This window comes from Galeopterus variegatus, unplaced genomic scaffold, assembly GCF_000696425.1.
Source record: "Galeopterus variegatus unplaced genomic scaffold, G_variegatus-3.0.2 Scaffold1220, whole genome shotgun sequence".
In the NCBI taxonomy this organism is placed as follows: domain Eukaryota; kingdom Metazoa; phylum Chordata; class Mammalia; order Dermoptera; family Cynocephalidae; genus Galeopterus; species Galeopterus variegatus.
Window position 1 is genome coordinate 99,260 of NW_007727331.1, and position 23,971 is coordinate 123,230.

Genomic DNA, 23,971 nt, shown 5'->3' on the forward strand with positions numbered 1-23,971 from the left:
CCCGCCCCCTGCCCCGCAGCGTCGGACTCGCTCGGAGCTCCCGGGCCGAGGCGCTCGCCGGTTCTTCCCGCGCAGCCATGGCTCAGCACTTCTCCTTGGCCGCCTGCGACGTGGTCGGCTTCGACCTGGACCACACTCTGTGTCGCTACAACCTGCCCGAGAGCGCCAGGGTGAGTGGCGCGGGCTGCCCGGGGCGCACGGCGCGCCGCCTCCATGGCGGCTGGGGCTTGACTTTCCTCCCGGCTCGGGCCGAGGCGAGCGCTGCCGGGGGCCTTGCCGCAGAACTCGGCCTCCCCGCGCGACCGCGAGGCGGGGCGGAAGTGTGTGTCCCCTACTCCCCGCCCGTGCCTTGGGGACCGGCTTATTTAGCCCAGCCGGTAGCCGAGTTTGAGAGCGGGCTAGGGAAGCCAAGGGGCGAAAGAGGGGCAAATTGTGCAAGATCGGCTGGGGAAACGATTTCTAGGGCAGGCGTGGGGCCAGGGGCACTGCAGATCCCCGGGCTTGGAACTTCTCTGTAAGTCACTCTGGGCACCCGCTGAGCGTGGGTGCAGTCACCTGGTTTGGGACTTGTATTTTCCTCGTCTGCCTTTTTACTTTGGCACGTCCAGGCGACCACCAGTCAGTGCTTCAACACTGCAGTCAGGGAGAGATTGTGTAGTGTATTGGAAGGAACACTAGCCAAAAAGTCATCAAGAGCTTAGCTCTTTTATTTGCCTTTTACCAAGAGAAAATAAACTTTTGTCGCGCACCTACAACATGGACTTTGAATAAATTCTAATCCTAATGACACCCTGTGAAGTCTGGGACCTCACTGACCTTTGGGGAGGGGGAAGTGGAATATGTGTGAGTCCAGACCTGTACCCTCAAATTAATCGTCCTCCCTCCCCCATTTCTTTGGTTTCACAAGGAAACTACTTGTGAAAAGTTAACAATGTTTTTAGTCCAAGATGTAAGCATCCAAACAAAAAGGGGGCTGATTATGAGTACAGTGGGCAAAGCGAGCACTGCCTAACTTAGGACCAGCTCCACCGTTAATAGCTCTGTGAACTTGGGCAAGTGACTTAACTTGTGTCCCTTCTCAGTTTACCCATTTGTAAAGTGGGGCTAATAATTGGATTTACCTCAAAAGATTGTTTCAAGGATTAAACGGGTAATATGTGTATAACGCGCAGAGCAGTACCTGCCAGATAGAAGTGTTTGTTTCTGTGGTTAACACCCAAACCATTCTGAAACCTGGCCGTTTATGGGTAGAACTCTAGGTCACTGGTGCAGACATCAGGCAAAGCTGCTCCTTGTTATGGTGTCAGTGCTGGGAGCAGGTATGCACCAAAGGCCAAAAAACAGTGGCTGCCCAAATTATTCTGTTTTCTATGCACAGATGCGCAAAAAAAAAAAAAACGACAAACAAACAAGAAAAGTGTGTTTTTCTTGCTATTATACTTTTTCTACTTTCCTACCATACAGGTCTGGTTACCTTACTCATTTTGAGTAAAAAGAGTTAAAAAAGAGAATTTTGAGAGTTAAAAAGGCTTTTCTTCACTTCTTGATCCTTTGGCCACTACTTCCCCTAGGTCTTTGATTCATATTTTCCTTCCCTCTATGCCTTTCAGATCCCCTCCTGGCTCACATTTTTGTGCACCTCTTCTCTAGTCACCTTCATTTGGAAGGAATATTGTTAAACCATTGTCTTGTTAGAGCCAATTTTGTGCACATGTGAGCATAAAATTTCCAAATATGAGATCCTCAATGACAAGGTTTCTTTGCTACAAGCCTCAAATATATGTGACGTTTAAAGGTTGAAAACAGTAACCTAGTGAGTTTTAACTAATGTTTGGTGTAGAGATCTTTTATTTAGTCCCGCAATGTGCTGAGTACCATGACAGAGTTGGGGATACAGAGATAGGCAACATGTAGTAGGTGAAAGATGCCGAAAAGTCAGTTTCAGTCCCTTGCGATTAGGACAGTACTTCCGGGCCTTGATGCATGCTGCTACCTGTGCCTAGGGGCCTCCCCCCTTCCTCACAGTAACTCTGTGTCCTGTCGGATCTCATCTTAAATATCCTTCCCTTTGGGAAACCATCCTGGGCCCTCTGAAGTTTACCCCTCTACCCTATTCCCACTCCAGTTTTCCACAAAACCCTTAATTTCTTACAGTACTTGCCACATGGTATTAACATTTCCTCTTTACATATGGGACTCTTCCCCGGGAGACCAGAGGCATGGCTGCTTGACATCAGCATCAGTGACAACTTATTGTGTGTTCTGTGTGCCGAGCTTAGTGCTGGGCACATATTAAATACTTGTGGAATGATTGAATAAATAATGGGTATTTAATAACTGAATATGACACAGCCACTATTCTAATAAGCATTCTGCTTATATGAACTGATTCAATCGTTCTAACAACCTCGTGAGGTAGATATTATCACCATAGTCACTATTTAGAGATAAGACCTATGAGGCACAGAAAGGTTACGTAGCTTATACAGGATCACCCAGCAGGGTGGTCTGGCTCTGGGTTTCTGCCCCTCACCACATGCTGTCTGTGGTGCTGTCAGGCACTGGGGAGAGGCCTGGTGCTGGGACCCCACAGAGGAGTTGGAGCTGGCAGGTGAAGAGGTGGAGGGGAGCACCTCGGGCTGAGGAAATACAGCGAGGGCCAGGATGTGGAGGTGAGCAACAGCATGGGAACTGTTGGGTACTGTTCAGAAGGTGGGGGATTGCAGGAAAAGATGCTGGAGAAGTCAGCAGGGGGTCGTGTCATGGAGATCTGTGCCTCTCCCTTCACTCTCTAGGCATTTAACAAGTGCGGAGTGTTGTGCAAACACGGAACAGGGTGTGTCACCTCATGTGGGGCCTCAGGAAAGGCATCATACAAGAGACCTGACACCTGTGTTCTCTGGGGTTGCGGACGCAGAAGTCTGGTACCGGAAGTTAACCTAAATGTCTGAGTAGGAGAGTGGGCTCTCTGGCAGCCAGGAGAGTGTGCCTTCTGACGCAGCAGTCACACTTGACTCCTGCCAGTGTCTACCATGAGGAGACAGGGGCTCAGTCATGCCATGTCTTCTCATTCTTTTTTGGCAAGCTAGAAATCTGAACTTGCATGAGAAGTCTCTCAATTTTTAAATGTTAGCTTATTTTCCAACACAGCAGGATTATAGGATTGCCAGATTTAGCAAAGAAAAATACAAGGCACCAGTTAAATTTGAATTTCAAATTACAAAATATTTTTAGTACAGTATACATGTATCTCAAATATTACATGGGACATGCTTATACGAAAAAATTATTTGTTTATCTGAAAATCACATTTATTTAGGTATTCTTTATTTTACCTGGCAACCTTAAGTGGGAAGCAAACAATTTGTGGGCTGTATCTGGCCCACAGGGCACCAATTTGCAACAGCTGTGGAGCATCCTTCATTATTTGTCACATGAGACTGAGGGAGTAATGGCATCTGAGGCTGGGAGAGGAAGGTCTGGAGGGCCTTGTCCCATCAAGGATTCTGGGGTGACTGACAATCTAAGGACAAACTGCAAGAACCAAAGCCTTTGGATCAGAACAGGGTTTTCAAAGTATAGACTCCCTGCTTTTCTCAACACTGCTTTTCTCTGCTTCTCCTTGCACCTTGGATCCCTTCTCTCCTATTACAGAAATATCTCCTGCCAGAGGTAAGGAACACAGTTGTGCATGCTCCTGTTGGCAGCTCTGATGCCTTTCTTTCTCCTCGATGGAATCTGATCTTATTGGAATCACACATCCACATCTTAAGATTAATCACTATTCCCCAGGGGTGAAAAACACCAGTTGTCCAAGAAAATAAAGTGCCTTGACCAGAGCAAGTCTGATGGTGTATGATATCTGGCTCTTAGGGACCTGTGAAAGCCAATTGTTAAATATTCAGAAATTGTGCAAGCAGGTAAACTGTCAGTGGCTTGAAACAGGACATGATGGGAGTATTTACACCATGGAAATGGGCAAACAGTACAGGTCAAAGTGGTGGTTTTGGTTTCTGGTTTTGCTTTTTTTCCCCTTAAACCAGCACATGAGTGACTGATAATAATAGCAGATACTTAAATAGGATTGACCTGTATGCTGGACATTGCTCTAAGCACCTTACATCTGTTAACCCCATGGCCGGCACTGATTCCTTGCAGGCAGAAATGTGATATGCACTTTTTATTGTCCATAGTACTTTGTACCTCTCTGAGTGACTCAGTAAATTTTTCACTTGTTTATTATTAACAATTGACTGAAAATCCATAAAAATGTAGGTTAGTGGTTTTCAGCCCTCTCTGGGCTTCAGGAATCCTGTAGGTGCCCCACCTGGGTCCCTCCCTACCCTGTAGGCTTGGAATCACTGGGTGGTTTTAAGAAGATAATGTGGGTCTATTAACAGTTGACCTGGATTAGGGTCACATTGCGTTGGATGGGAGTACATGTATCATGATTTTAATAGCTTTATGACCAAGAGCAGCTCTGTGGTACACGGAGTCTTTGCCTTCTGCACATGCCTCTCCTGACTCAGATCTCAGCCCCCCAACTGCAGCTGTGTGCAGGCCCCTTAGTTTGGGGACCCCACTCCTTTGATGCATTATGCCCTTTTCTCCCTTGTAGCATGCCACACTGTCAAAATCTGTCATGGGTTAATATTTATAGAAGGTGGTCAGGTTGTTCAGTGTGTCCTCTTGGACACTGCTCAGTCTAACCCCAGACCACTGTTCTGCCCCAGGTTCAAGCACATCTGATGCTGCCTAAGCACACTCTTCTGGGGTAGAGTGAGGTAGGGCCAATGTGAACCTTCATCCACCTTTTGCCCATTTTTTGTTTGGTATACACAGCTCTTTAAAAATTGGTCCAGCTCTTAGAAAAAAAACCCAACAGATATTTTACTCAAAAATCTAGGATTTTTTGTTGTTGAGAATCAGAAGATCTGTCAACTATCAGCAGAGCATTTATTATTGTGCTTGCTTCCAGAGGCTTCCTTTGTCCTTCCTCAGTTTTTTGTTTTGCTTTTGGTGGAGAAATAAGAAGTACTGCTTGTATCAGATAGAGGCTTCATGAGTCCTTCTTTGGGTCACCTGCTTGGTCCCCATGTGTATTTCACCTTGAGACTTCCCTGAAGTGTGGGGCCTTTCTCTCAAGATGGACAAAGGATGATGTCATGATAGAGTGGTCAACATGTTTATCGTTTTAGTGATGTGTTAAATAAGTTTACAAAACTTTGTCAAGTCTTAATTATGATCTCCAACCTATTAGAATTTGGGAGTAAGATTAGTAATTGTCTCTCGTATAATTGTATACTCATGACAAATTGTATACTTGGACAGCTACCTGGGCCTGAAGAATTGATAAATTGTTTGTGAAGGGGATTAAACTACAGAACTTCACAATTACAAATATTTCCCTCCTTCCTGCCCCCATCAGTGATTCCATTAGGTTTTCAGGTCTGTGAAATTAAAAATGAATTATATATTTAATCTCTCTTTTTTTTCCCTTCCCTTATTTGCAGCTCATTTATAATAGCTTTGCTCAGTTCCTAGTCAAGGAAAAAGGGTATAATAAGGAATTGCTCACTGTGACCTCAGAGGATTGGGATTTCTGGTAAGTTTTTTTTTTTTTTTTTTAAAGGTCTCCACCTTCTCTGTGGTTTTTAATTGTTGCTGATGTAATTTTATTGTTTCCTCTTCTATGAAGGTAGAAAGTGAAATATGAAATTGAGGTAAAGGACAAAATGCCTTCTACATTTAAAGTTTTATTTTTAATGAATAAAGTCTTTTCTACTTTAAACAGGTTTAGACTTGCTTGCTTAAATATGAAAATAAGATGAAAGCTGATGTGACTAATTTGGATATTTTTGTATGGTTTAAGTTTTTCATAATTAAGGGTTTTAGAGGTTATTAAGAACTGTCTAAAATTTACATCTTTAAGAGGAGGAGTCATTATGTTTTGAGTCAGTGTCTGACTTAGGACATTTGGTTTTCTGTAATTTGGATGGACATTCCTAATACTCTTATTGCTTAGTATCTTCCTGATTTAGGATTCTCAACTTTCCAAAGCTTTCTCTGTCTTTCTTCCTCATTTAAATGATAAAAGAAAATCCTAAGCCACTTTAAATTGTTTAGTTTAAAATTAATAATAACTCTAAAACACACGAAAAGTACATGCATAATGTTCATCTATTACACCTTCCTCTGATACTTGGTTAGTCTTTTTTGATTTATCCCTTTTGTAAAAGGAAGAAACAAACATTTTACTATAGGAAATGACTGACTGGACATTTTGCTGCTAAGTACCCTGTCATTTTTAATTCTTTTGGTGTTTGGTCGCCATTATACCTCCTTGCTTTTATTATTCACAATAATGAATATGTACTCACTTTTCTGTGCAAATCCCACAGCTTTTACAGTGAAGAACCTAAAACTTAGTATTTGACATTCCTTTAGTGGTTTTCAATAATATGGCTTGTACAGAGGGCAAGTTCTTATAACGTGACTTAAATTGAGGCACATACTAAAGAGCATAGAAAAGACTGGATAAGAGCTAAACTTGTAGAATATAAATGTGTGTGTGTGTGTATTTTATTTAATGGAAAACATTTGCACATTTTAACAGAGGCATGGGGTAATGTTCAGGGTTTATTTTTCTCTTTTGAGTTTTAGAATCATCTCTTTGAAAGCCTAAAGATTTTACAAACTAAGCATGCTGTCCTTTGCCTATGTAATAATTTTCCTTATATGCCTGCTCTGTTGTGGGTATTTAATTTTACAATTTTTGGATATTCTTATTTGTTTAACATATCATTCATCTGGGTGAGAGAATTCCTTTTTAGCATTGTGACTTTTTAAAAATATAGATTAATATTACTTAGCTTATCTGCATATTTGAATCAATTGATAATCAAACTTTTCTATTTTAGTTGCAAGGGTTTGGCATTGGATATGGAAGATGGGAACTTCATTAAACTTGCAGATAATGGCACTGTGCTCAGGTAATAAAATTTAGTTGTGAAGTCAGAACTTTACTTTCTTCAGGATATTTTATTGCTATGTAGCACATGACCCTTAAGGTATAGGTTAAATAATATTGTTATTTTAGTCAACCAGATGACAGATCACCTGTCTACCTACATATCTCTGTATGAATTGTTTGAGCCATTTAAATACAAATCTGTGAGCATTAGATTTAAAGTTCTATTTTCTTTAATTTTAGCACATTAGAAATATTTGCAGGAAATGCAATAGAAAGTTAGCGCCTTGCTTCATCTCATTGACCGCCCCTTAACTGCAAAAGAGCCTGGGAATTTTATTGTTTTAGCTGGGTATTTAAGTGCCTAAAATAAAATTGGAGTTCTTATTAAGGAAGAAGAAGAGAATGGATATTGGGAAGGGGCTGGTGATCTATGCATACGTCCTTTTCTTTCTCCATTTATCCAAATTTGCCCCCATCATGCAGGGCTCTTGTTGTGTCCCAGCTCCTTCTGGAAGTTTTTCTAGACTGTTCCAACCCTCATCAACCTCTCCTCTTCTACACTCAGTGCTTGCATCCTTTCCTTCCTTCCTCTCTGAGTGGGCCCAGACCTCACAAGTGTTGGTCAGGGTATGGCAAGTACTTCAAAAGCAAAAGCTGTCATTATTTCTGAGGGAGCATCTGTTTTTCCCGTAGTACTAATAGTGTAGGCAAGTCAACATGGCCATGAAGCCAAGCCATTTATTATTTATGCCAACATGATCAGAGTCGAAAGAGAAGACTCTCAGCACAGGTTACCTTGTATATATCTCCCTTTTGAAACATCATTCTTTTCTGCATGATATAAACTCCTTTCACACTGTCCCCTAGACCTTCCCCTAAGATGCAGCTAGCTAGAGCAGGTGTGACCCCACCTCTGATTATTTTGTAATTTATTTGCATGTTTTTTTCTCCGGCAACTAGAGATAGAATGTGTGTATGTATCTGTACATATGCAATGAAGCCCTTAACTGTGACCTTTAACTGTACTGTCAGATTCGTATAGTGTAATTGGCTACTTCAATTGTTAAAAGAATGAAAAGCATTCCACAATTTTTTTTTCTCTCATTGTTGTCTGTCTGTCCCCCTTCCAACACTCCTCTCTGCAAGGTTTATCTCTTTCCATTTAAGTTATGGCTAACCTGCTATTCCTCCTGAATTTATTAGTTTATCTTTTTGATGCCTTCTTTTATCCAATGTAGTAGATTCCTTGTCTGATCATATTTCCATTCAAAAGTCCTCCATCTTTACCTGTAGCTTTCTAAAATGTTAACCTCATAAAAAGGAGCCCATGTATGATTTTTCCCCATTTTTTTCTCATTATTTTGCTGTCACAATATAATGCTGAGAGAATAATAATGACACTCTCTATTGTTATAATTTCTCATAATCTACATAAAATCTCAAGTAGTTCTTTCTCTACAGGGTAATATTCTCTTATAGGTCCAACTGATGCAACAGTATTTTGAGCACAGAAAATAGCTGGCTTCTTGTCTTGTTCTGCCTCACCATCTTCCTCTTGCAGTTTCCTCACATGCTTTTAGCTGTGTTGTGCCCTTGAGTAGACGGGTCCCTCCTGTCTTGTCTTCATAGTCCGGTACACTCACAGTTGGCCACCCTTGGGTGCCAGGAGCCGCCCAAGCATCCTGTGGGCCTGCCGCTCTTTTCTGCTGTCAGATCCAGCTTCCCATCCAGTCGCCAGGGTTATTTTCTAATTGTTCCAGTTATGTTAATCTTATCTTTATACTTAAATGACAACTTCTCTAGGAAAGGGTGGTGTCATACACAGTGTTGACCGCAGAGTGAACATCTCCTAACCACCTGCTAGTTGGTGGATTAAATGGAGGAAGAACTGGAGCTAGAGCTGTCGATAAAAATGCCTCATAGAGTCCTAAGCAGAGAAGTCACCCGACTGAAAACACACACACACAAAGCACTTTGTTAGCTGCAGCAACAGTGGGATCAACAATTGGAATGCTAGAGGAAGGGGCGTTCATGGGAACCATTAATGAGCAACGTGCATCATCTCCCAAAACCAGGGCAAGCCATGGCACCAAGATGATGACCCCGGAGGCACTGGCAGAGGTGTACGGCAAGAAGGAGTGGAAGCACTTCATGTCGGACACTGGAATGCCGTGTCACTCAGGTAGGACTCCCATGGGGCCTCTCCGCCACCCACTCCCCTTTTGTTTTGGACCCCGAACCTACAATGTAAGGACACAAAGAAGACCCTCCTTACCCTTGCCAGGCAGAGTGCACAAAGGAGCCTTCTTAGTTTTACAGCAGTAGGATATATTTTTTCCAGATGTGTACAATTTCTGTTTGGCAGCTGGCTCAAAATGCTGTTAGTATTTTGACACAATTTTATTTGAAATTTTGTTGATACTCCTTTTACTCGCACTTATTCTGGAGTAAAGATGATTGGTACTTAGGAATAATGCATTCTTCTGCTGTCATGTATTCATTATAAATTTGTTACGTGCTCAATCCTTACTTTTCTTTCTCCATCTCCCATTTCTCTCCATATTCATATTAACCACCACTCCTGTTTTCTAGAATTCTCTCTTAACGACCTGTTCTAGTATCTTCTGCCTTTCTTTTTTATTTTATTTTTTTGTATTTCAGATTATTGTACACATTTTTCTTTTCCACTGTCTTCACCATGGGTAAACATGAAACAATTTTTCAAAAGTTATTTACAGACATAGACGTGCACAAATTTATAGGGAGTGGTTAAAACGTTTTTATAAACACATTATTAAAAGTCTGAATTATTAGTTTTTCATTTGTTCTAAATTTATTTTTGTCATTTTGCTGTTTTCTCCCACACTACAGTATTGAAATACACCTTTTGTCCTTCAGAAATTGTAGAAACCTAAAAACAGTTGCAGTTACTCCTTGTTGCTATTGTGTTTGCTATATTTTGAGAATTTTGTTTTATTTTTTTTTTTTGTGGAGACCTGAAAGTGTCAGGAGTTTAGAGTGCTCTTGATAAAATAAGTTTTTAGGAAAAACTGAGATTTTATGTTGGGATTAGATATAAAATGCTTTTGTACATCTCAAGTCAAATGGGTGGATAGGCCCTTACTCAAGTGATGATAGAGAACTGCTATTGTCTCAGATGTTGGCAGCTGTAAATAAGCTCTTCTATTGTCCCAGGAAAGCTAGGCACATAGCTAAGTGTCTCACTCTGAAGTGAATTCAGAATCGGGAGTACTGTAAAGAAGGGAAGTATTTCTCAGCTAGGAAATACCCCGCCTGACACCTCTGATTACTCACTGCTTTGCCCACTAGAGGACCCTGCCTCTCTGAATCAGCAGCTTCCCTCAGTGCTTCATTTACCCAGGAGCATGCTGAGGGTGATCTTGGAGTTTCTCTACTCTTAATTGGGTTGGCGGGGGAAACATTTCCCATTTAAGTGCCTAGTGGTCAGACTGTGACACATAAAAGAGGTCTATTGTTTCTGCAAAATAATAAGAAAAAGCTAATGCGTTTAAAAATAATACTTACTGGTTTTTTAATGTAGGAAAGTATAAAAGAAGAAAATAAAATGGCCTGTGATTCCACAACCTAGTTAAACTTTGTTTACATTAAAAATATAGTGTAAGCATGTGGCTGAACATATGGCTCTCTAGGTGGGCCAACCAGCACAGGTAGGAAAAGGCACTATTGTGTGGAGTACTTCATGGTACTCCAGTGTTAGGTTATTGAATCATTTTGAAATTCAGTGATATTGATAACATAAATTGTAGTTTTCTCATGTTCCATTTTATATTTGGGGTACAGTCTGTTTTTACTTTTTACACTTTTTTTTACTCAAGTATTTTTGAGTAAAATGCTTAACTTATTGATATCATATTTTATCTTTCTTGTAGTGCCCCCAAGCTTAAACCTTCCTTAAAATATGATGATAGCCTGTAATGGTGCCATTTTGAATTGAAATGGAGGCTCCTACAAATAATTAGATCAAAGTCCAGTGTCTCTTCATCCAAGTTTCTGTGTATTCCACATATGTGAGGTATTAATTTGTTTCCAATTTAAAATTTTGTTATTTTTTAGGAAAGTATTATTTTTATGATAACTACTTTGACCTGCCAGGAGCTCTTCTATGTGCCAGGGTGGTGGACTCTTTAACAAAGGTCAGTAGGGACTCATTTTTTAAAAACTATGATATGTATTTAGTCATAAATCAGAGAACTTAATTATATATGACTTTTGAGTTGTGATTTTACTTAGTGTTCTTTTTGTGGTTTTAGAGGTGACTGAGGAAGAAAAACATGGCAAATTGGTCAAAACATTTTTGGAAAATTAAATAGCAGTGATCATTTTTTTCCCAGGGAAAATAAACCTGTTGTCCAGCAGGGGGTGCAAAAGTCTAGAAAAAAAATACAGAACTTACATCTGGAAAAGTATTTTCTTCAGTAGAATAAATAAATAGTTTCATTAGCAGAATAAAAAAAGTATAAGTAATTAAGAAAATTCCATGTGTCTTTAAGCAGTCTAAATAATATAAAACCAAAAATGAGGTGAGATTTTAAAATTCATTATTGTGAGCATAGTTTGTACTATGTGTCAAGATTAAATAGATCTCTGGTTATATCAGTTTATACTTATAACTTAAGACCTTGTGAACATAACTGGGTTTACATGTCAGAATCACTTTTTTTTTTTTGCATATGTTGTCTTTTAAAATCACTATTATGTTTATCATAGAGCACAGGTAATGGTTTATTTTTGAGTGAGAATTACAGTTGTGTTTGTGAAAGTTTCTGTGGAGGAATAGTTTTGGTATGTTTGTAGAAGTTTTTATTGACATGAGATAGAGTTAGTTTATCATTTCATAGTTACAAGCAAAATGTGTCAGTCTTTAAATATTTCATAGTTTGTATACTTAGATACAAATATCTAGTAGTCTGTCTTTGTTAAGATAGGAGGACACTGGTTAATGTTTCCAAGGAAGCAAAAGATTATAGAGTTACGTGTTTTAATGTAATGTTTATTTGCTTTCTGTTTTTTTAAAAAATCTCAATAAAAATAATTTACATTCTGGATTTGGAACCTCATTCATCTCTCCTATGGATACTGCTGCTCTTTTTTATTGAAATTCGGGTTAAGTGTGCACTGTATTCTGAAGTAGCCACTTTTGGGGAATTTAGAACTTCAGGCTATTTAATAGCTCCTTTGATGCTATTGTACATTAATTAACACATTCTGATATCTCAGAAACTATATAACATTGTAAATTTGCCTATGTGTTTAAAATATTCTATAATTTTTTGACTTTATAATGAGTGGAAATTTTTATTCTGTTTGAGCTATATGAGCTATTTTAATATTTAGTGATATGTATGCATATATATAGCAGTGATTTTCGTGAAAGATTTCTGTTTCTAAAATCACATTTAGGAGAATGAGAACTTTCTTAGTCTATTATATTTTTGAAGACATAAATCTCTATCTTAGAATGCAGTAACATTGCATTTATTTGCCAGCATTTTACACTATGCTTAAAAACAGAATTAATGTATTTGTTACATTTGGATTTTTTTTTTTTTTTAGCAGAATGGTCAAAAAACATTTGATTTTTGGAAAGATATAGTTGCTGCTATACAACACAATTATAAAATGTCAGCTTTTAATGGTGAGTAACATGAAGAGAGGGGGCCGGCCCTGTGGCAAACTTGGGGGAGTGCGGCACTGGGAGCGCAGCGACGCAGCCGCCGCGGGTTCGGATCCTATATAGGAATGGCCGATGCGCTCACTGGCTGAGTGCGGTGCGGGTGACACCAAGCCAAGGGTTGCGATTTCCTTACCGGTCACGAAAAAAGACAAAAAAAAAAAAAAAAAAAAATGAAGAGAGGCTTCCTAATAGATGTTTGTTAAATGCTGTGTGTCTAGTGAATTAGTTAGATGTTACCTATTTTTCTGTGTTCCTTAACTAGGATTTAATTTTCTTAAATATGGCTGTGATGTTGGTTCTACTTACATTTTAAGGGGTTCTTTTATTCAAGTCTGTTTCATGACAGTGATTGCCAGGTGTCTGCGTTGTGCTGTTAAACTTTTACATGCCTGTCAATAGGATTGTTCTGGGAGTTCCCCAGAATTCAGTTTCCAGGTTTGCTACATCATGGTTTGGGAATGAGGGTTGGTGACACCTGTAACCATTAGTGTAATAGTTGCAGGCAGTTGGGCAAAGTGCCTACCTGTGGAAATTGCATTCTTGTTGCCTAAGGAATAGGAGTGGCTGAGTCAATATGGAGGTACAGAGATTGCCACCCTTGAGCCCAGGCTTTTACATTTCCATTCACAAGTTTTCTTGGGTTACACAAAGTTTACTTCTAAGGAATAAATAGATGTTTTTATATTACGTTACAGTGACTTGAAACAGACTGCCCTGATTTAATTAGTGGGCTGATGGGTGCTCAAGAGCGGTATTTTCAGCTTAGAAAAATGTTGCTTTTTGATCAACGTTAAAATTGTTTGCTTTCCTTTTAATGTAATTCAAGCCATCAAAATAACTTTAAATATTGTGACTAAAAATGTCAAGACAATAAATAGTAACTGCAGAATATTTGTTCGAACTACATATATCTCTGCCACCTGCTTCCCTCCCTCTGGGAAGAAAATCACTGTTTTGAGGTGATTGTCTCATCTTTCTATGCCCACTCAGTTGCATGTGGCTTTGTGGGTGGCTTTTCACAGTCCATGCTGAGTGCCTGGTTGTGTGGGAATGCCCACCCCCAATAGAGGGACATAATCATGACAACTGTAAAAGCCACCCACCACTTTATTGTTTTACTTTTTAACTTGGTAGAATGAAAAGCCTTAAAAGAATGGTTGTGCATAATGAATTGTTGCTTTCAAGTAAATTCAGCATAAAATCTATTGATGTTATTTTATTGCATTGTACATAAGGAGTAGGTAAAACATTTTATGCTTTAGTGAAGCACAGCTTAAAAGTTTTAAACAGCAATGTAAACATACAGTACAGAGCATAAATAAATAATGTCTTCATTTCTATTCAGATTTTGAAACCCTTGAAGTTAATTATAATTTCACCAGAATGGGAGGCACAAGGTATATATGCAAATATTCTGTAAATCAACAAAGTCATATTACGTAAGATTCAGTAAGGAATTAAAGATATCAAATTAATCACACTTGTGTTAAATAAATAAGAATAGGTCAGACACCTGTTTCCAAGTTGTGCCAGGTATATAGAAAACTTCTCTGCAATCACAGAAAAGTTTGAAAATGTTCATTACTAAAGCACCTTGCATTTCAGATTAATTTTAACACAGTATTTTTGTTTTTTATGAGTACTTTAAAAAAAGTATGTATGCACCTATATATTTGAATAGATCTTGATGAAAGGGACTGTACAAGCCCTAGAGTAATGCACCATCAGAAATATCTTAGGGTATACAGTATCTTTTAAATTTGAATATTCAAGTATTTAAGTTCTAGAAAATTTTATGACACCTCCTGAATGTTTCCAAGAAATTCTCATATTGGTTATTAGAAACAGGCTTATTTTAAAAGTAAATGCTGAGTTTCTGAAATCAAATTTAACATAATTTAGAGTTCTCTTTTTTTTTGTGATAGTTTTATTGTTTTAATTTAGGACTTTTATGGTGAAATTTTTAAATATTTAAGTAATTCACAGAAAACCTTAAAGGGCTTTAGGACTGCTGACCAAAAATTTGAGAGGCCTTCACGTATGGTTTACCATTGCTGCTTACTCTCTCAGGGGGAACATCTGTTGGCCTTAAAGGTCAAATCTGTATTTTGGAAAATTTACTCACATTTTTTTCAGCCTACTTTCATATGCATTTTGTGGGGTGGGGTGGAGTTGGGTAATGCCTTTTCAAGCGGAAGATTTAGATTAGCTCAGTGGGACTGTGCTCACATTGGAGCCACCAAGAATCCTGAGAAAGAGGAGTGGACATACTCAGAAGAGTACAGGCCGTTTGACTCGGCATTGGGCAGCTGGAGCCATACCTGGTCATTTTCTGTGAGATCAATGACGGCGCTCCCTGAAGCCTGATCCAAGTAGCCTTTGATGTATTCATCATAGGTGTACATCACTGGGGTGCCGTTCTTATATAGGCCTACCCATGCATGAGTCCCTTTCACATGCACGTGGTAGGAGAAATAGTATATTCCTGGTACCCTACACGTAAAGATTCCAGTTCTTGGGTCATAATGCTGTTGCCTGTTATACAAAATCTTATCAAATGGGATGGGAGCACCTATTGCTGGGTAAGCTTTGGAGAGAATAACAGTAAAAGCAGACACAGGCATTCCTGTTACTCCCTGGTTGGCACTAACAAGAGGCATCCCAGAAAGACCGGGCCTTTGGCCTGCCTTTATAAAGCCCTCGGGCATGACTGCTTGGCCTGGTGGACCTGGTGGCCCTGGGGGTCCTGGGAGGCCAGGCTTACCAGCGTGGCCTCTTGGACCTGGAAGCCCTGGTGGCCCAGTGGGTCCATTCAGGCCCTTAGTTGCTATGCCAGCTGGGCCAGGAGGACCTGGATTCCCTGGATCCCCTTTAGATCCAGGGAATCCTGGAATGCCTGGTGGTCCAATGGGACCTCTGATGCCTGGTATTCCAGGGGCACCTCTTGGACCAGCCTCACCATTATGTCCAGGCACTCCCTTAGCTCCTGCTGGGCCCACAGGGCCTAGGAGACCAGGAGGTCCTCTAACTCCAGGGTCACCTTTGGGGCCTGGTAACCCTGGGTTACCCTTAAGACCATTGAGACCTGGTTCTCCTGGGTACCCCGGTTTTCCATCTAATCCAGGGGAACCCCTTTCTCCCTTAGCACCAGGGTATCCTGCAGGCCCAACTGGCCCTGCCTCACCTTTAGGGCCTGGGATACCATCATTGCCTGGGGTGCCTTTTGGTCCTTGGGGTCCCATATTTCCAGGGGGTCCAGTCAGACCTGGCTCCCCAGGATGACCTGCTGGCCCTTGTTCTCCTTTGGCTCCTGGACCACCTGGAAGGCCGGCAGGTCCTCTTTGTCCCTTCAGCCCTGGCAAGCCAGGTTTCCCAAAACCAGGAGCCCCTGGGGGCCCAGCTATTCCCGGGGCCCCAGGATGACCTTTTATCCCTGGAATCCCTGGCTGGCCTGGGGCTCCAGTGGTTCCTGGCTTTCCAATGCCTTCTGGTCCTTGTTCCCCAGGAGGACCTTGGGGACCTGGTGGGCCAGTTGTTCCCCTCTCTCCAGGAAAACCCCGATCACCTTTGATTCCTGGCTGTCCTGGAAATCCATTTTCACCTCTTTTTCCCACTCCGGGAGGACCAGTTGGTCCCATGGGACCCAGAGGGCCTGGAAGGCCCCTCTCACCTTGGCGGCCAGGAGCACCATATCCCATTTCCCCTTTCTGTCCATTCACACCAGGGACTCCTGGTGCACCCTTTTCTCCAGGAAAACCCCTGGGCCCTGGGGCTCCTGGAGGTCCCTGTTGTCCAGGTTTTCCTGACATAGAAATTCCAGCCGGGCCAGGGATTCCAGGTGGCCCTGGTGGGCCCCGGGGTCCTGGTAAACCAGCTGGTCCAATTTCTCCTTTTGGTCCATACGGTCCTCTCTCCCCTGGTTTTCCTGGAAGTCCTGGCAAACCTGGCTTGCCTGTGGTCGATGGTCCCGGTGGTCCTGGCAACCCTGGCTCTCCTTGGAGTCCAGGACTTCCATAGCCTGGTTTTCCTGGTGGTCCGGAAGGTCCTGGGTGTCCTCGAGGTCCAGCGGGGCCTGGTGGCCCAGGAATACCTTGCTCACCTCTTACTGGTATACCTAAAAGATACACCCAGTACACCCACCCCAGACGGGGATGGTTAGTAATGTTAGACATAATCATTGTTTCTCAAAATATAAATCAAAACAGGACACTGCAGTGTCATTCATTCCATGTGGGCCGACCAGTCTTAAATGGTTTGGATGATACATTTTATATCGTTCTAAAAAACACTGCTAGAGAAGATGTTTTCACAAAACCATGGCTACTGTAATACTTTTATCACATCCTAATGAGCCATGAAAATGAGCTGGGATTGAAGAACTCCTCTAGACTAATAGTTCAGTGGAGGTAAATTTATCTCAGTTGTTTTGGGAAAATCATCTACGTAGAAAGGAAAGGGGAAAAAAAGATGTTTGACAGAAAAGCAAGAAAAAGAAAAGTGCAGAATAAATGAGAAGATGTTTATGAACTATAACAATTTTTCCTCACAAAAGCTATGCTATAAGACATAAATGAGAAATGGAATTAATTCTATCTGCCATGGCCCTGCTGAGCATGGTTTAGATTTAGGTTGATTTGTTTTCAACCTCAGTATATAGTGTGAGCTCTTATACTCTGCATTATTGACTTAACATTGAAACAAAGAATGAGAGAATTAGACATAATGGGTAAGGTGCATATAATAGTATTAAAGTGCTTATTTAAATGCAAATAAGCATTATTTAATTTCATAGAGCTCTGGGTTCATTTGACCATGATTCTTCTCCAAATATACTAAACTCAACTCAAAATTCACTTAGTGTCTGTGATATGAAAAGTGCTATTGGGCCACAAGTGTGGGGAAAGCACAGGATGTGTCCTGTAGGGGTGACAGTCACAAATGGAGTAAAACAAGTGTGCGTGCAATAAGTGCTTTAGAAGGTGTCTAAGGGCTGCTTTGGTTTTTCAAAGGTGGAATGTAACAGGGCATTGTGGGCATTAGAATATAACATTAGGAAAGTATTATATCAGTCTTTTGGCAGTAATCATCATAAACATCTGCATAAAATATTCTTTATTTCTCAAAGAAATTCTTTAATAGCTAGCAAAGTGATAATAAAGTTACATATGATTTGCAATATCTATTTGCAGAATTTATATTAAAATTATTTTGTTTGATACTTTTCAGAAATATAGTTAGAATGCCTGCTTAAACTATTTAGATTCTTATACTATTGGAAAATAGCTCATAGAAAATGGTTCATAACGTAGATTTAGTAGATGTCATAGTATCACAGTAGTTGAATAGTTTGGTCAAAACCCTGAAAATGATTTATAGTTATGGCTTGAGCCACATCTTTTTTTTTGAAAAAAAAAAAAAAAAAAGTTTATATACTTAAACTCTTAACTAAATCTTTAATAGCTTAAAAATCAAAATGAAGAGTAAAAGAATATTAATATTAAATGAATAGAAATCAATTCTAAATTGCCTTTAAAAGTATATTTTTATGGATATAGTTCCCTTTAACTGTTAGTTGTTGGTACAAAAGTGTATTAAAATAAAAAATCTCTCAAAATTAAAAATTAGTTAACTGGGGGCCGGCCTGGTGGTGCACTTGGTAGAGTGCGGCGCTTGGGAGCGTGGTGACGCTCCCGCCGAGGGTTCGGATCCCATATACAGACCGGTCCGCTCACTGGTTGAGCGCGGTGCGGGCGCGACACCGAGGGTTGCGATCCCATTGCCAGTCACAGTACGGGCGTGACACTGAGGGTTGCGATCCCGTTACCGGTCACGAAAAAAGACAAAAAAAAAGGGAAAAAAAAAATTAGTTAACTGGCATGTAAGAGGTTGTCAGCCAATAGTAGTTGCTAATATCATTCTCTTTGTAGAGATGTTCCTTAGATTTGAAAAATATTTGGTGATAAATAAAATACAGAGCAAATCATTAAAATAGATTATGCTGAAATAGAAAAATAATTGTTTTAGACTTAGGTATCTTTATATCTTGTACTAATTACAGTTATGTTTCAATTTGCATATATTTAATTATATATAGCTTTTTCCACGGATTTTCAGAAAATGACATCAGAAAAAAGACTGAAAAAAATTAATTTGTGGAAAAGATTTCCATATATTAACACATATGTCATTGATTGACTTTAGTGTACACACATGATATATTTATATTTGTAAATGGATGTTGATGCATCACAAATAGAATAGATAAATAAGGGATTTCTTAATGGTTTGTTATAAAATAGCATATTTTTAAAGATGCAAACTCGTTCTTTTTGTTTCAGAATCTGATTATAAGGGTTATTTTCATATTAAAAATAATTGTCTTAGGTTAGAAATCTGTTTTACTTTACTGTTGAAATAAAGAAGAAAAACAAGTCTTATTGAAAACAACTGCAGTTAGCACCATTTGAAGCTAGAACTGCAATATCAGTGTGATCTTTGTCACTTTGAATGTTGCCCTAATGGGTCCTCAACCTCTCAGTGCAAGAAAGAATTTGACTTCTGCTGAATTCTTGGGGGGCAGTCCCTGCCAGTAGCCATCTGAAAAAAATTTTATTCATTCAAGATTAGTGTGACACAATCCTTAAGAAAAAATGACTTAAGTTTTTTTAATGCCCACAAACTGAAAGTGGTTGGTTGTGTCAGAATGTGGCACCTGCATCTACCCAACAGCCAAGGAATCCTTGCAGCACCATTTAGTGTGTTTTGGCTGAACTCTCTTTTACCCTGTGTGGAACAGATGTGCCTAGGAATTACATAGTAACTCTTTGAATTTGTTGCCAATTTAATGTTTTATTTGTTTGAGTTGTGGGCTTTTGTGTTCCTTACAATGCATTCATGTCTGCCAGTAGATGATAATGTATTTGGGTTTCTACCTTGTATTATCAAAAAGAGACCAAGGTGGAATTAATAGTTAAAATACAGCTTCAGAACTTTTCATTTGTTAACAAGATATTTTCATTTATTGTGCAAAAATAGTCAGTACATTAAGGTTGGAAAATAGAAATATATTTAGCTTTCTAAAAGTGGTGCATTTTATTTTTAATCCAAGACAGTTTATTATGGTGTTGGTAAGGTAGTCTTGGTAAGGTATAAAAAGTCTGACTTTGTGATGTGATCATAGAGAATATTGAATCCAGTGCTACTTGTCACGGCATTTTAAATCACATGTGTTGCTGCAAGTAGCAGGTTTCTTTTTATTTTATTCTTTCTGTCCTAGCTTTTATCTTTTTTTAATATTATTTATATTTTAAGACATTCAAGAGTATGTGAACCTGTGCATTTTTTAAAAAATATTAAGCTATCTACCTTTAATGAAATATTTTAAATTTCATCTTTCTTCTCAAAAAGGCAATCTTATAAGTTTCATTTTCTCGGAATGATTGTTCCCAAAAGCATAATATTTAAAGTTTATGTGAATATCCCTAGGTTTATATACAGGATAAAATATATAACAAAAATGAAAAATGTTATGGAAAAGAAATTTAAAGCCTATAATCAGTTTATATTATTTAGTAGATGTTTTATAGGCAGTTTGTATCAGATGCTGTTAAGTGGAATTAGTGAATATGAGACCTATTTGTTGCCCTTCTTTGGGGATCTCTTGTAATTTACTGATATCTTAGTACTCTTCACAGTAATCAAGAAAGCTGGACAGATAAGGAATACATAAAGAAGAAAGTTCAAACTTATCTAAGGCTACTCCAGTAAATTAGTAATAGTAGAAGTAAAACTAGAAGTAGCAGAAGTAGTAGTATCAATAATAGTAGTAGTAATAGCAACATGTAAAGCATTTTATATGTATTGAGTCATTTAAGCTTTCTACAGCCCTTTGAGATCGCTGTTCCTTGTTTTAGAAATGAGAAAACTAGGGCTCGGAGAAGATAAATATCTTACCTGTGGTCACATAGCTACAACTTAGCAGTTAAGCCTGTGCATTTAACCACTAAACTACTATATAAAAATGTATAACTATGAGAATTGCTACTTTACTTGCCTATTAAATTTATTTTAATAATGTTCATATTCATAATAAGTGGGGGGGATCAGGTTTTATTTGGTAAGGCTGTTTTGTGTATGTGAGGATACTTCAAAAAGTTCATGGAAAGATTCATATTATTCAGTTCTTTTTTCTGTGAACTTTTTGAACCCTAGTATTTGCAGGCTAGTTGAATGGTTTTAAAAGTAAATGTTTAAGTATTTAGATATATAAATCTTCTACTCTCTTTGGACAATTAGCAATTATATTTCTGGGTTATGGGAGTTATTTGTGCAAAAGCATCATTTGAGGGAAAAATCTCTACACATAAAAGATCTTAATATTCTTCAGGAATGTCTTTCTACTATTCTTTCAGGTATATACTTCAGGCATGTACTTTTTGCTATACTTAATGTGTAAGGGATATTAATATTCTTGAATAGACCTACTTTTTCCACAGATCACTTTGGTGTAATAATTTGGGCTAATCCAGGGGTTTGAGAATAATTTAGCACCAGACTTGAAAGCATTTTGTTAAAGAAACCATTAAGACTATAGAAAGCACCAACCAATTGATTAGTAGAACAAAATATACAATTCAGTTTACCTTTACTCTTTATGGTGTAGGGAATGAAGAACTGTGTCTTGGTGTTGGGTGGTGGGCCTTTTATGCCTGTGGGTGTTTGGTATCGCTCAGCATAAAACCCTCCGTAAACCAAGTTCAAGGACATTAGCAGCAAAAGGACTATTTGTGGCAGCATATTCTCAGGTGGATTCTGAAAAACAGAAAAGAACAATCTCATACAGCTTTGTTATTGACTTGTTTTATTTTTCTAATGTTGCATAGATGACTTCTTTATACAGTTGTCTATTTTTTAACCCTACCATGTGTATTTTGAATATATTCCATAAATTAATGAGAGAGAATTTTTTAGTTATGTGAATATGTGCCTTGGTTGTTTTTGGAAGCCACATTCAAGTAAGTAAAAATAAAGTGATTTACAAAGAAAAAAAAAAGGAATATAAATTATTATTGAATCTTTGTATTAAATAATTTAGGATTTTTGACATAGCCTGAAATACTGAATAGCTTCAAAATACACTGAAATTCATATTAGGACATAGTTGTACAATACAGTTTTATTAATATTGTCTTATACTAGTATAGTCTGATAAAAATAAAACTTTCTGAGTGCATTTTAGTAGAAAGCCATTTTTTAAAAATCACAAAAAGGCCAAATAGTTAATTTATTGAAGCTTGTTTCCAAGCCAGCCAACATGGAAGTCCAGTGAGCATCAATCATAGACTTACCTGGGTGCTGGGAGCTCCCAGAGATGGTGTCTTGGCAGCTTTCTGAGGCCTCCTGTGCCCATGTGAGCAGTGCAGAAGGTGCCCTCTCCAGAGCTGCCCTGTGGTATTTATACTGTTTTGCCCTACTACATGATATTACCCTGAATTTAAACTCCTCCCCTCAAAGGTGGTAAGCACTAATTATGGTGGAAAGTCCTATTGGGCAGGCATGCAAGATCAGGTTGGCCTTTTTCCTTGTTTTCTTATTGAAAAATAAACTCTTTGTGTTAAATATATATTAATAGTTTTAACCAAGTACCATCTCTTTCTGTAATTTTTTTTAGAAGTTACTACTCCAGTGTTTAGGTTAGCTCATAATAGAATGATGATACCCCTTTTTTAATTTTGAAAAACACATTCTTGTGTTATTTGGTTGAAAATATTTGGTAGTATAGAAAAGTGGGGAAAGAATTCGTATGGTGGGGGGTAGATTTAAACCATCATTCAAAATTTTCAATTATTACCTAAAGCCATCAATGTGCTCATTAATGTTTCTGATTGTTTATAAAAATAGCTTACCCCAATTCTCACTTATTTTTAGGCTTGATAGAAAGAAACCAAATGGTGAAAATAGAGGTATGCTGTTTTGCATTTCAGGATTTGGGGGTTAGCCCTCAGAAGGTAATAAGAGAAATTTAAAATATTTCACATTTTTGCATATTAAATACTTAAAATTTTTCAGATAGACTCAAGACATCTGCGAATTTGTTAGTAGAGTTAACAGTATAATTACTGTGATGAATTTAGACTCTTTATTTACAGCACTACACTATGTTTAGTAAGTGGCTTCAGATTTTCTTGCTTAAATTTGGATTTTACTTTAGAGTTGCAGTAGAGTTTGCAAAAACTCTTAACTTGATAATCTCATATTATGTTTATTTACACAAGGTTGCTGTGTTCATTTTAGAAGGAAAAAATTCTTCAGACTTTGCTCAGCTTTTTAAAAAATATCATTGGCTTACTTTGCAATTTCCTTCAGGGATCTTGAATTAACGCAATTAGAAACTTTTTTTCTCAAAGGTGGATGTAAATGTTATCATGGTCAATTTCAGTAGTTAGTATTCTCTTTAACAATGTTAGGAGACTCTTAAGATCAGTTTTCAGGATCCTAAAAAATCTAATAAAGACAGGAAGTTGAGAGCCTATATTTTGTATCTTAGTTTCATCATTTTGGATCTAAATCAAATCAACTGTATAAGTGAACTAGGTGAGAAGCAGAATTCCATATACAGGCACAGTTACATCATTTTTATACCTCTGCAGAATTAAAGTAGTATGGATTCAGGATTAATCGGTAATTGAAATAATTGAATGTTTGACCAGTAGATTAAAAAGGGGGGGAGGGGTGTCCTTTTTGTTTTCTGTGTGTATTTTAAACAAAGCCCTCTATAGCACCTTGTAGATAACTCATCTTACTGCCTTTCTCCTAACTCTCACTTTTAAGCCTTTCTCTGATTGTCATATTAAAAAACAATCTACATCATCATATATGTCTTTATATATTACTCATAGATACACATGAAATATGGCTTTTATGTCAGTTCAGGTTAATAGGAGAATTGGAAAGTTTATATTCTAATCATTCTTTCATCATTTGGAAATTATATATGAAATAGCTTCTGTAATTATAATGTATACTCTGTCTCTGTAAGAGACCACAAAAGATAAGTGAGAGAAAACAGCTGCCTTCCATTTGCTTATGGTTCATTGGGACAAGATTTTGAAAAAAACTAGGTGAGATAACATTATGAATGCTCTTGAATGCTAGGTTAAAGAATTTGTTTTGAAAGGAATTATTAGAAATACATATTTTAGTATTTATGTGTGTATATATGTTTCCACACATGTACACACACATTCCTATTTGTTTATAATTGAAACGGATACCCTGTTAGT

General features: G+C 38.5%; 2 protein-coding genes across 3 annotated transcripts in view; one reads left to right on the forward strand and one right to left on the reverse strand.

Annotated features, from left to right (window-relative positions):
• The first annotated feature begins 49 nt into the window (after nt 1-49).
• Nucleotides 50-23,971, forward strand: part of NT5DC1 (5'-nucleotidase domain containing 1) — a 140,818-nt gene continuing 116,896 nt past the window's right edge. The window contains exons 1-6 of one of the 2 annotated variants that reach the window (XM_008575622.1): nt 50-170; nt 5,514-5,605; nt 6,921-6,992; nt 9,049-9,155; nt 11,069-11,148; nt 12,569-12,650. In XM_008575622.1, the coding sequence (XP_008573844.1) occupies nt 78-170; nt 5,514-5,605; nt 6,921-6,992; nt 9,049-9,155; nt 11,069-11,148; nt 12,569-12,650 (526 nt within the window). In that variant the 5' untranslated portion in view covers nt 50-77. The remainder of the gene's footprint in view (nt 171-5,513; nt 5,606-6,920; nt 6,993-9,048; nt 9,156-11,068; nt 11,149-12,568; nt 12,651-23,971) is intronic. The other variant, XM_008575623.1, reaches the window with a different exon arrangement.
• On the reverse strand, nt 13,793-22,111 carry COL10A1 (collagen, type X, alpha 1). The gene is made up of 3 exons (XM_008575621.1): nt 22,037-22,111; nt 21,332-21,500; nt 13,793-16,803 (listed from the first exon to the last, which is right to left on the reverse strand). Exons 2-3 carry the CDS (start codon nt 21,483-21,485, stop codon nt 14,915-14,917), a joined length of 2,043 nt encoding a protein of 680 aa, XP_008573843.1. The 5' UTR covers nt 21,486-21,500; nt 22,037-22,111; the 3' UTR covers nt 13,793-14,914.

What these genes read in the sequence shown, in the direction of transcription:
- COL10A1 (XM_008575621.1), bottom strand. Translation starts at nt 21,485, where the DNA reads ATGCTGCCACAAATAGTCCTTTTGCTGCTAATGTCCTTGAACTTGGTT. An exon ending in CTACACCATAAAGAGTAAAG is followed by an intron (nt 16,804 to 21,331) that starts GTAAACTGAATT and finishes TGTATCTTTTAG; the next exon opens with GTATACCAGTAAGAGGTGAG.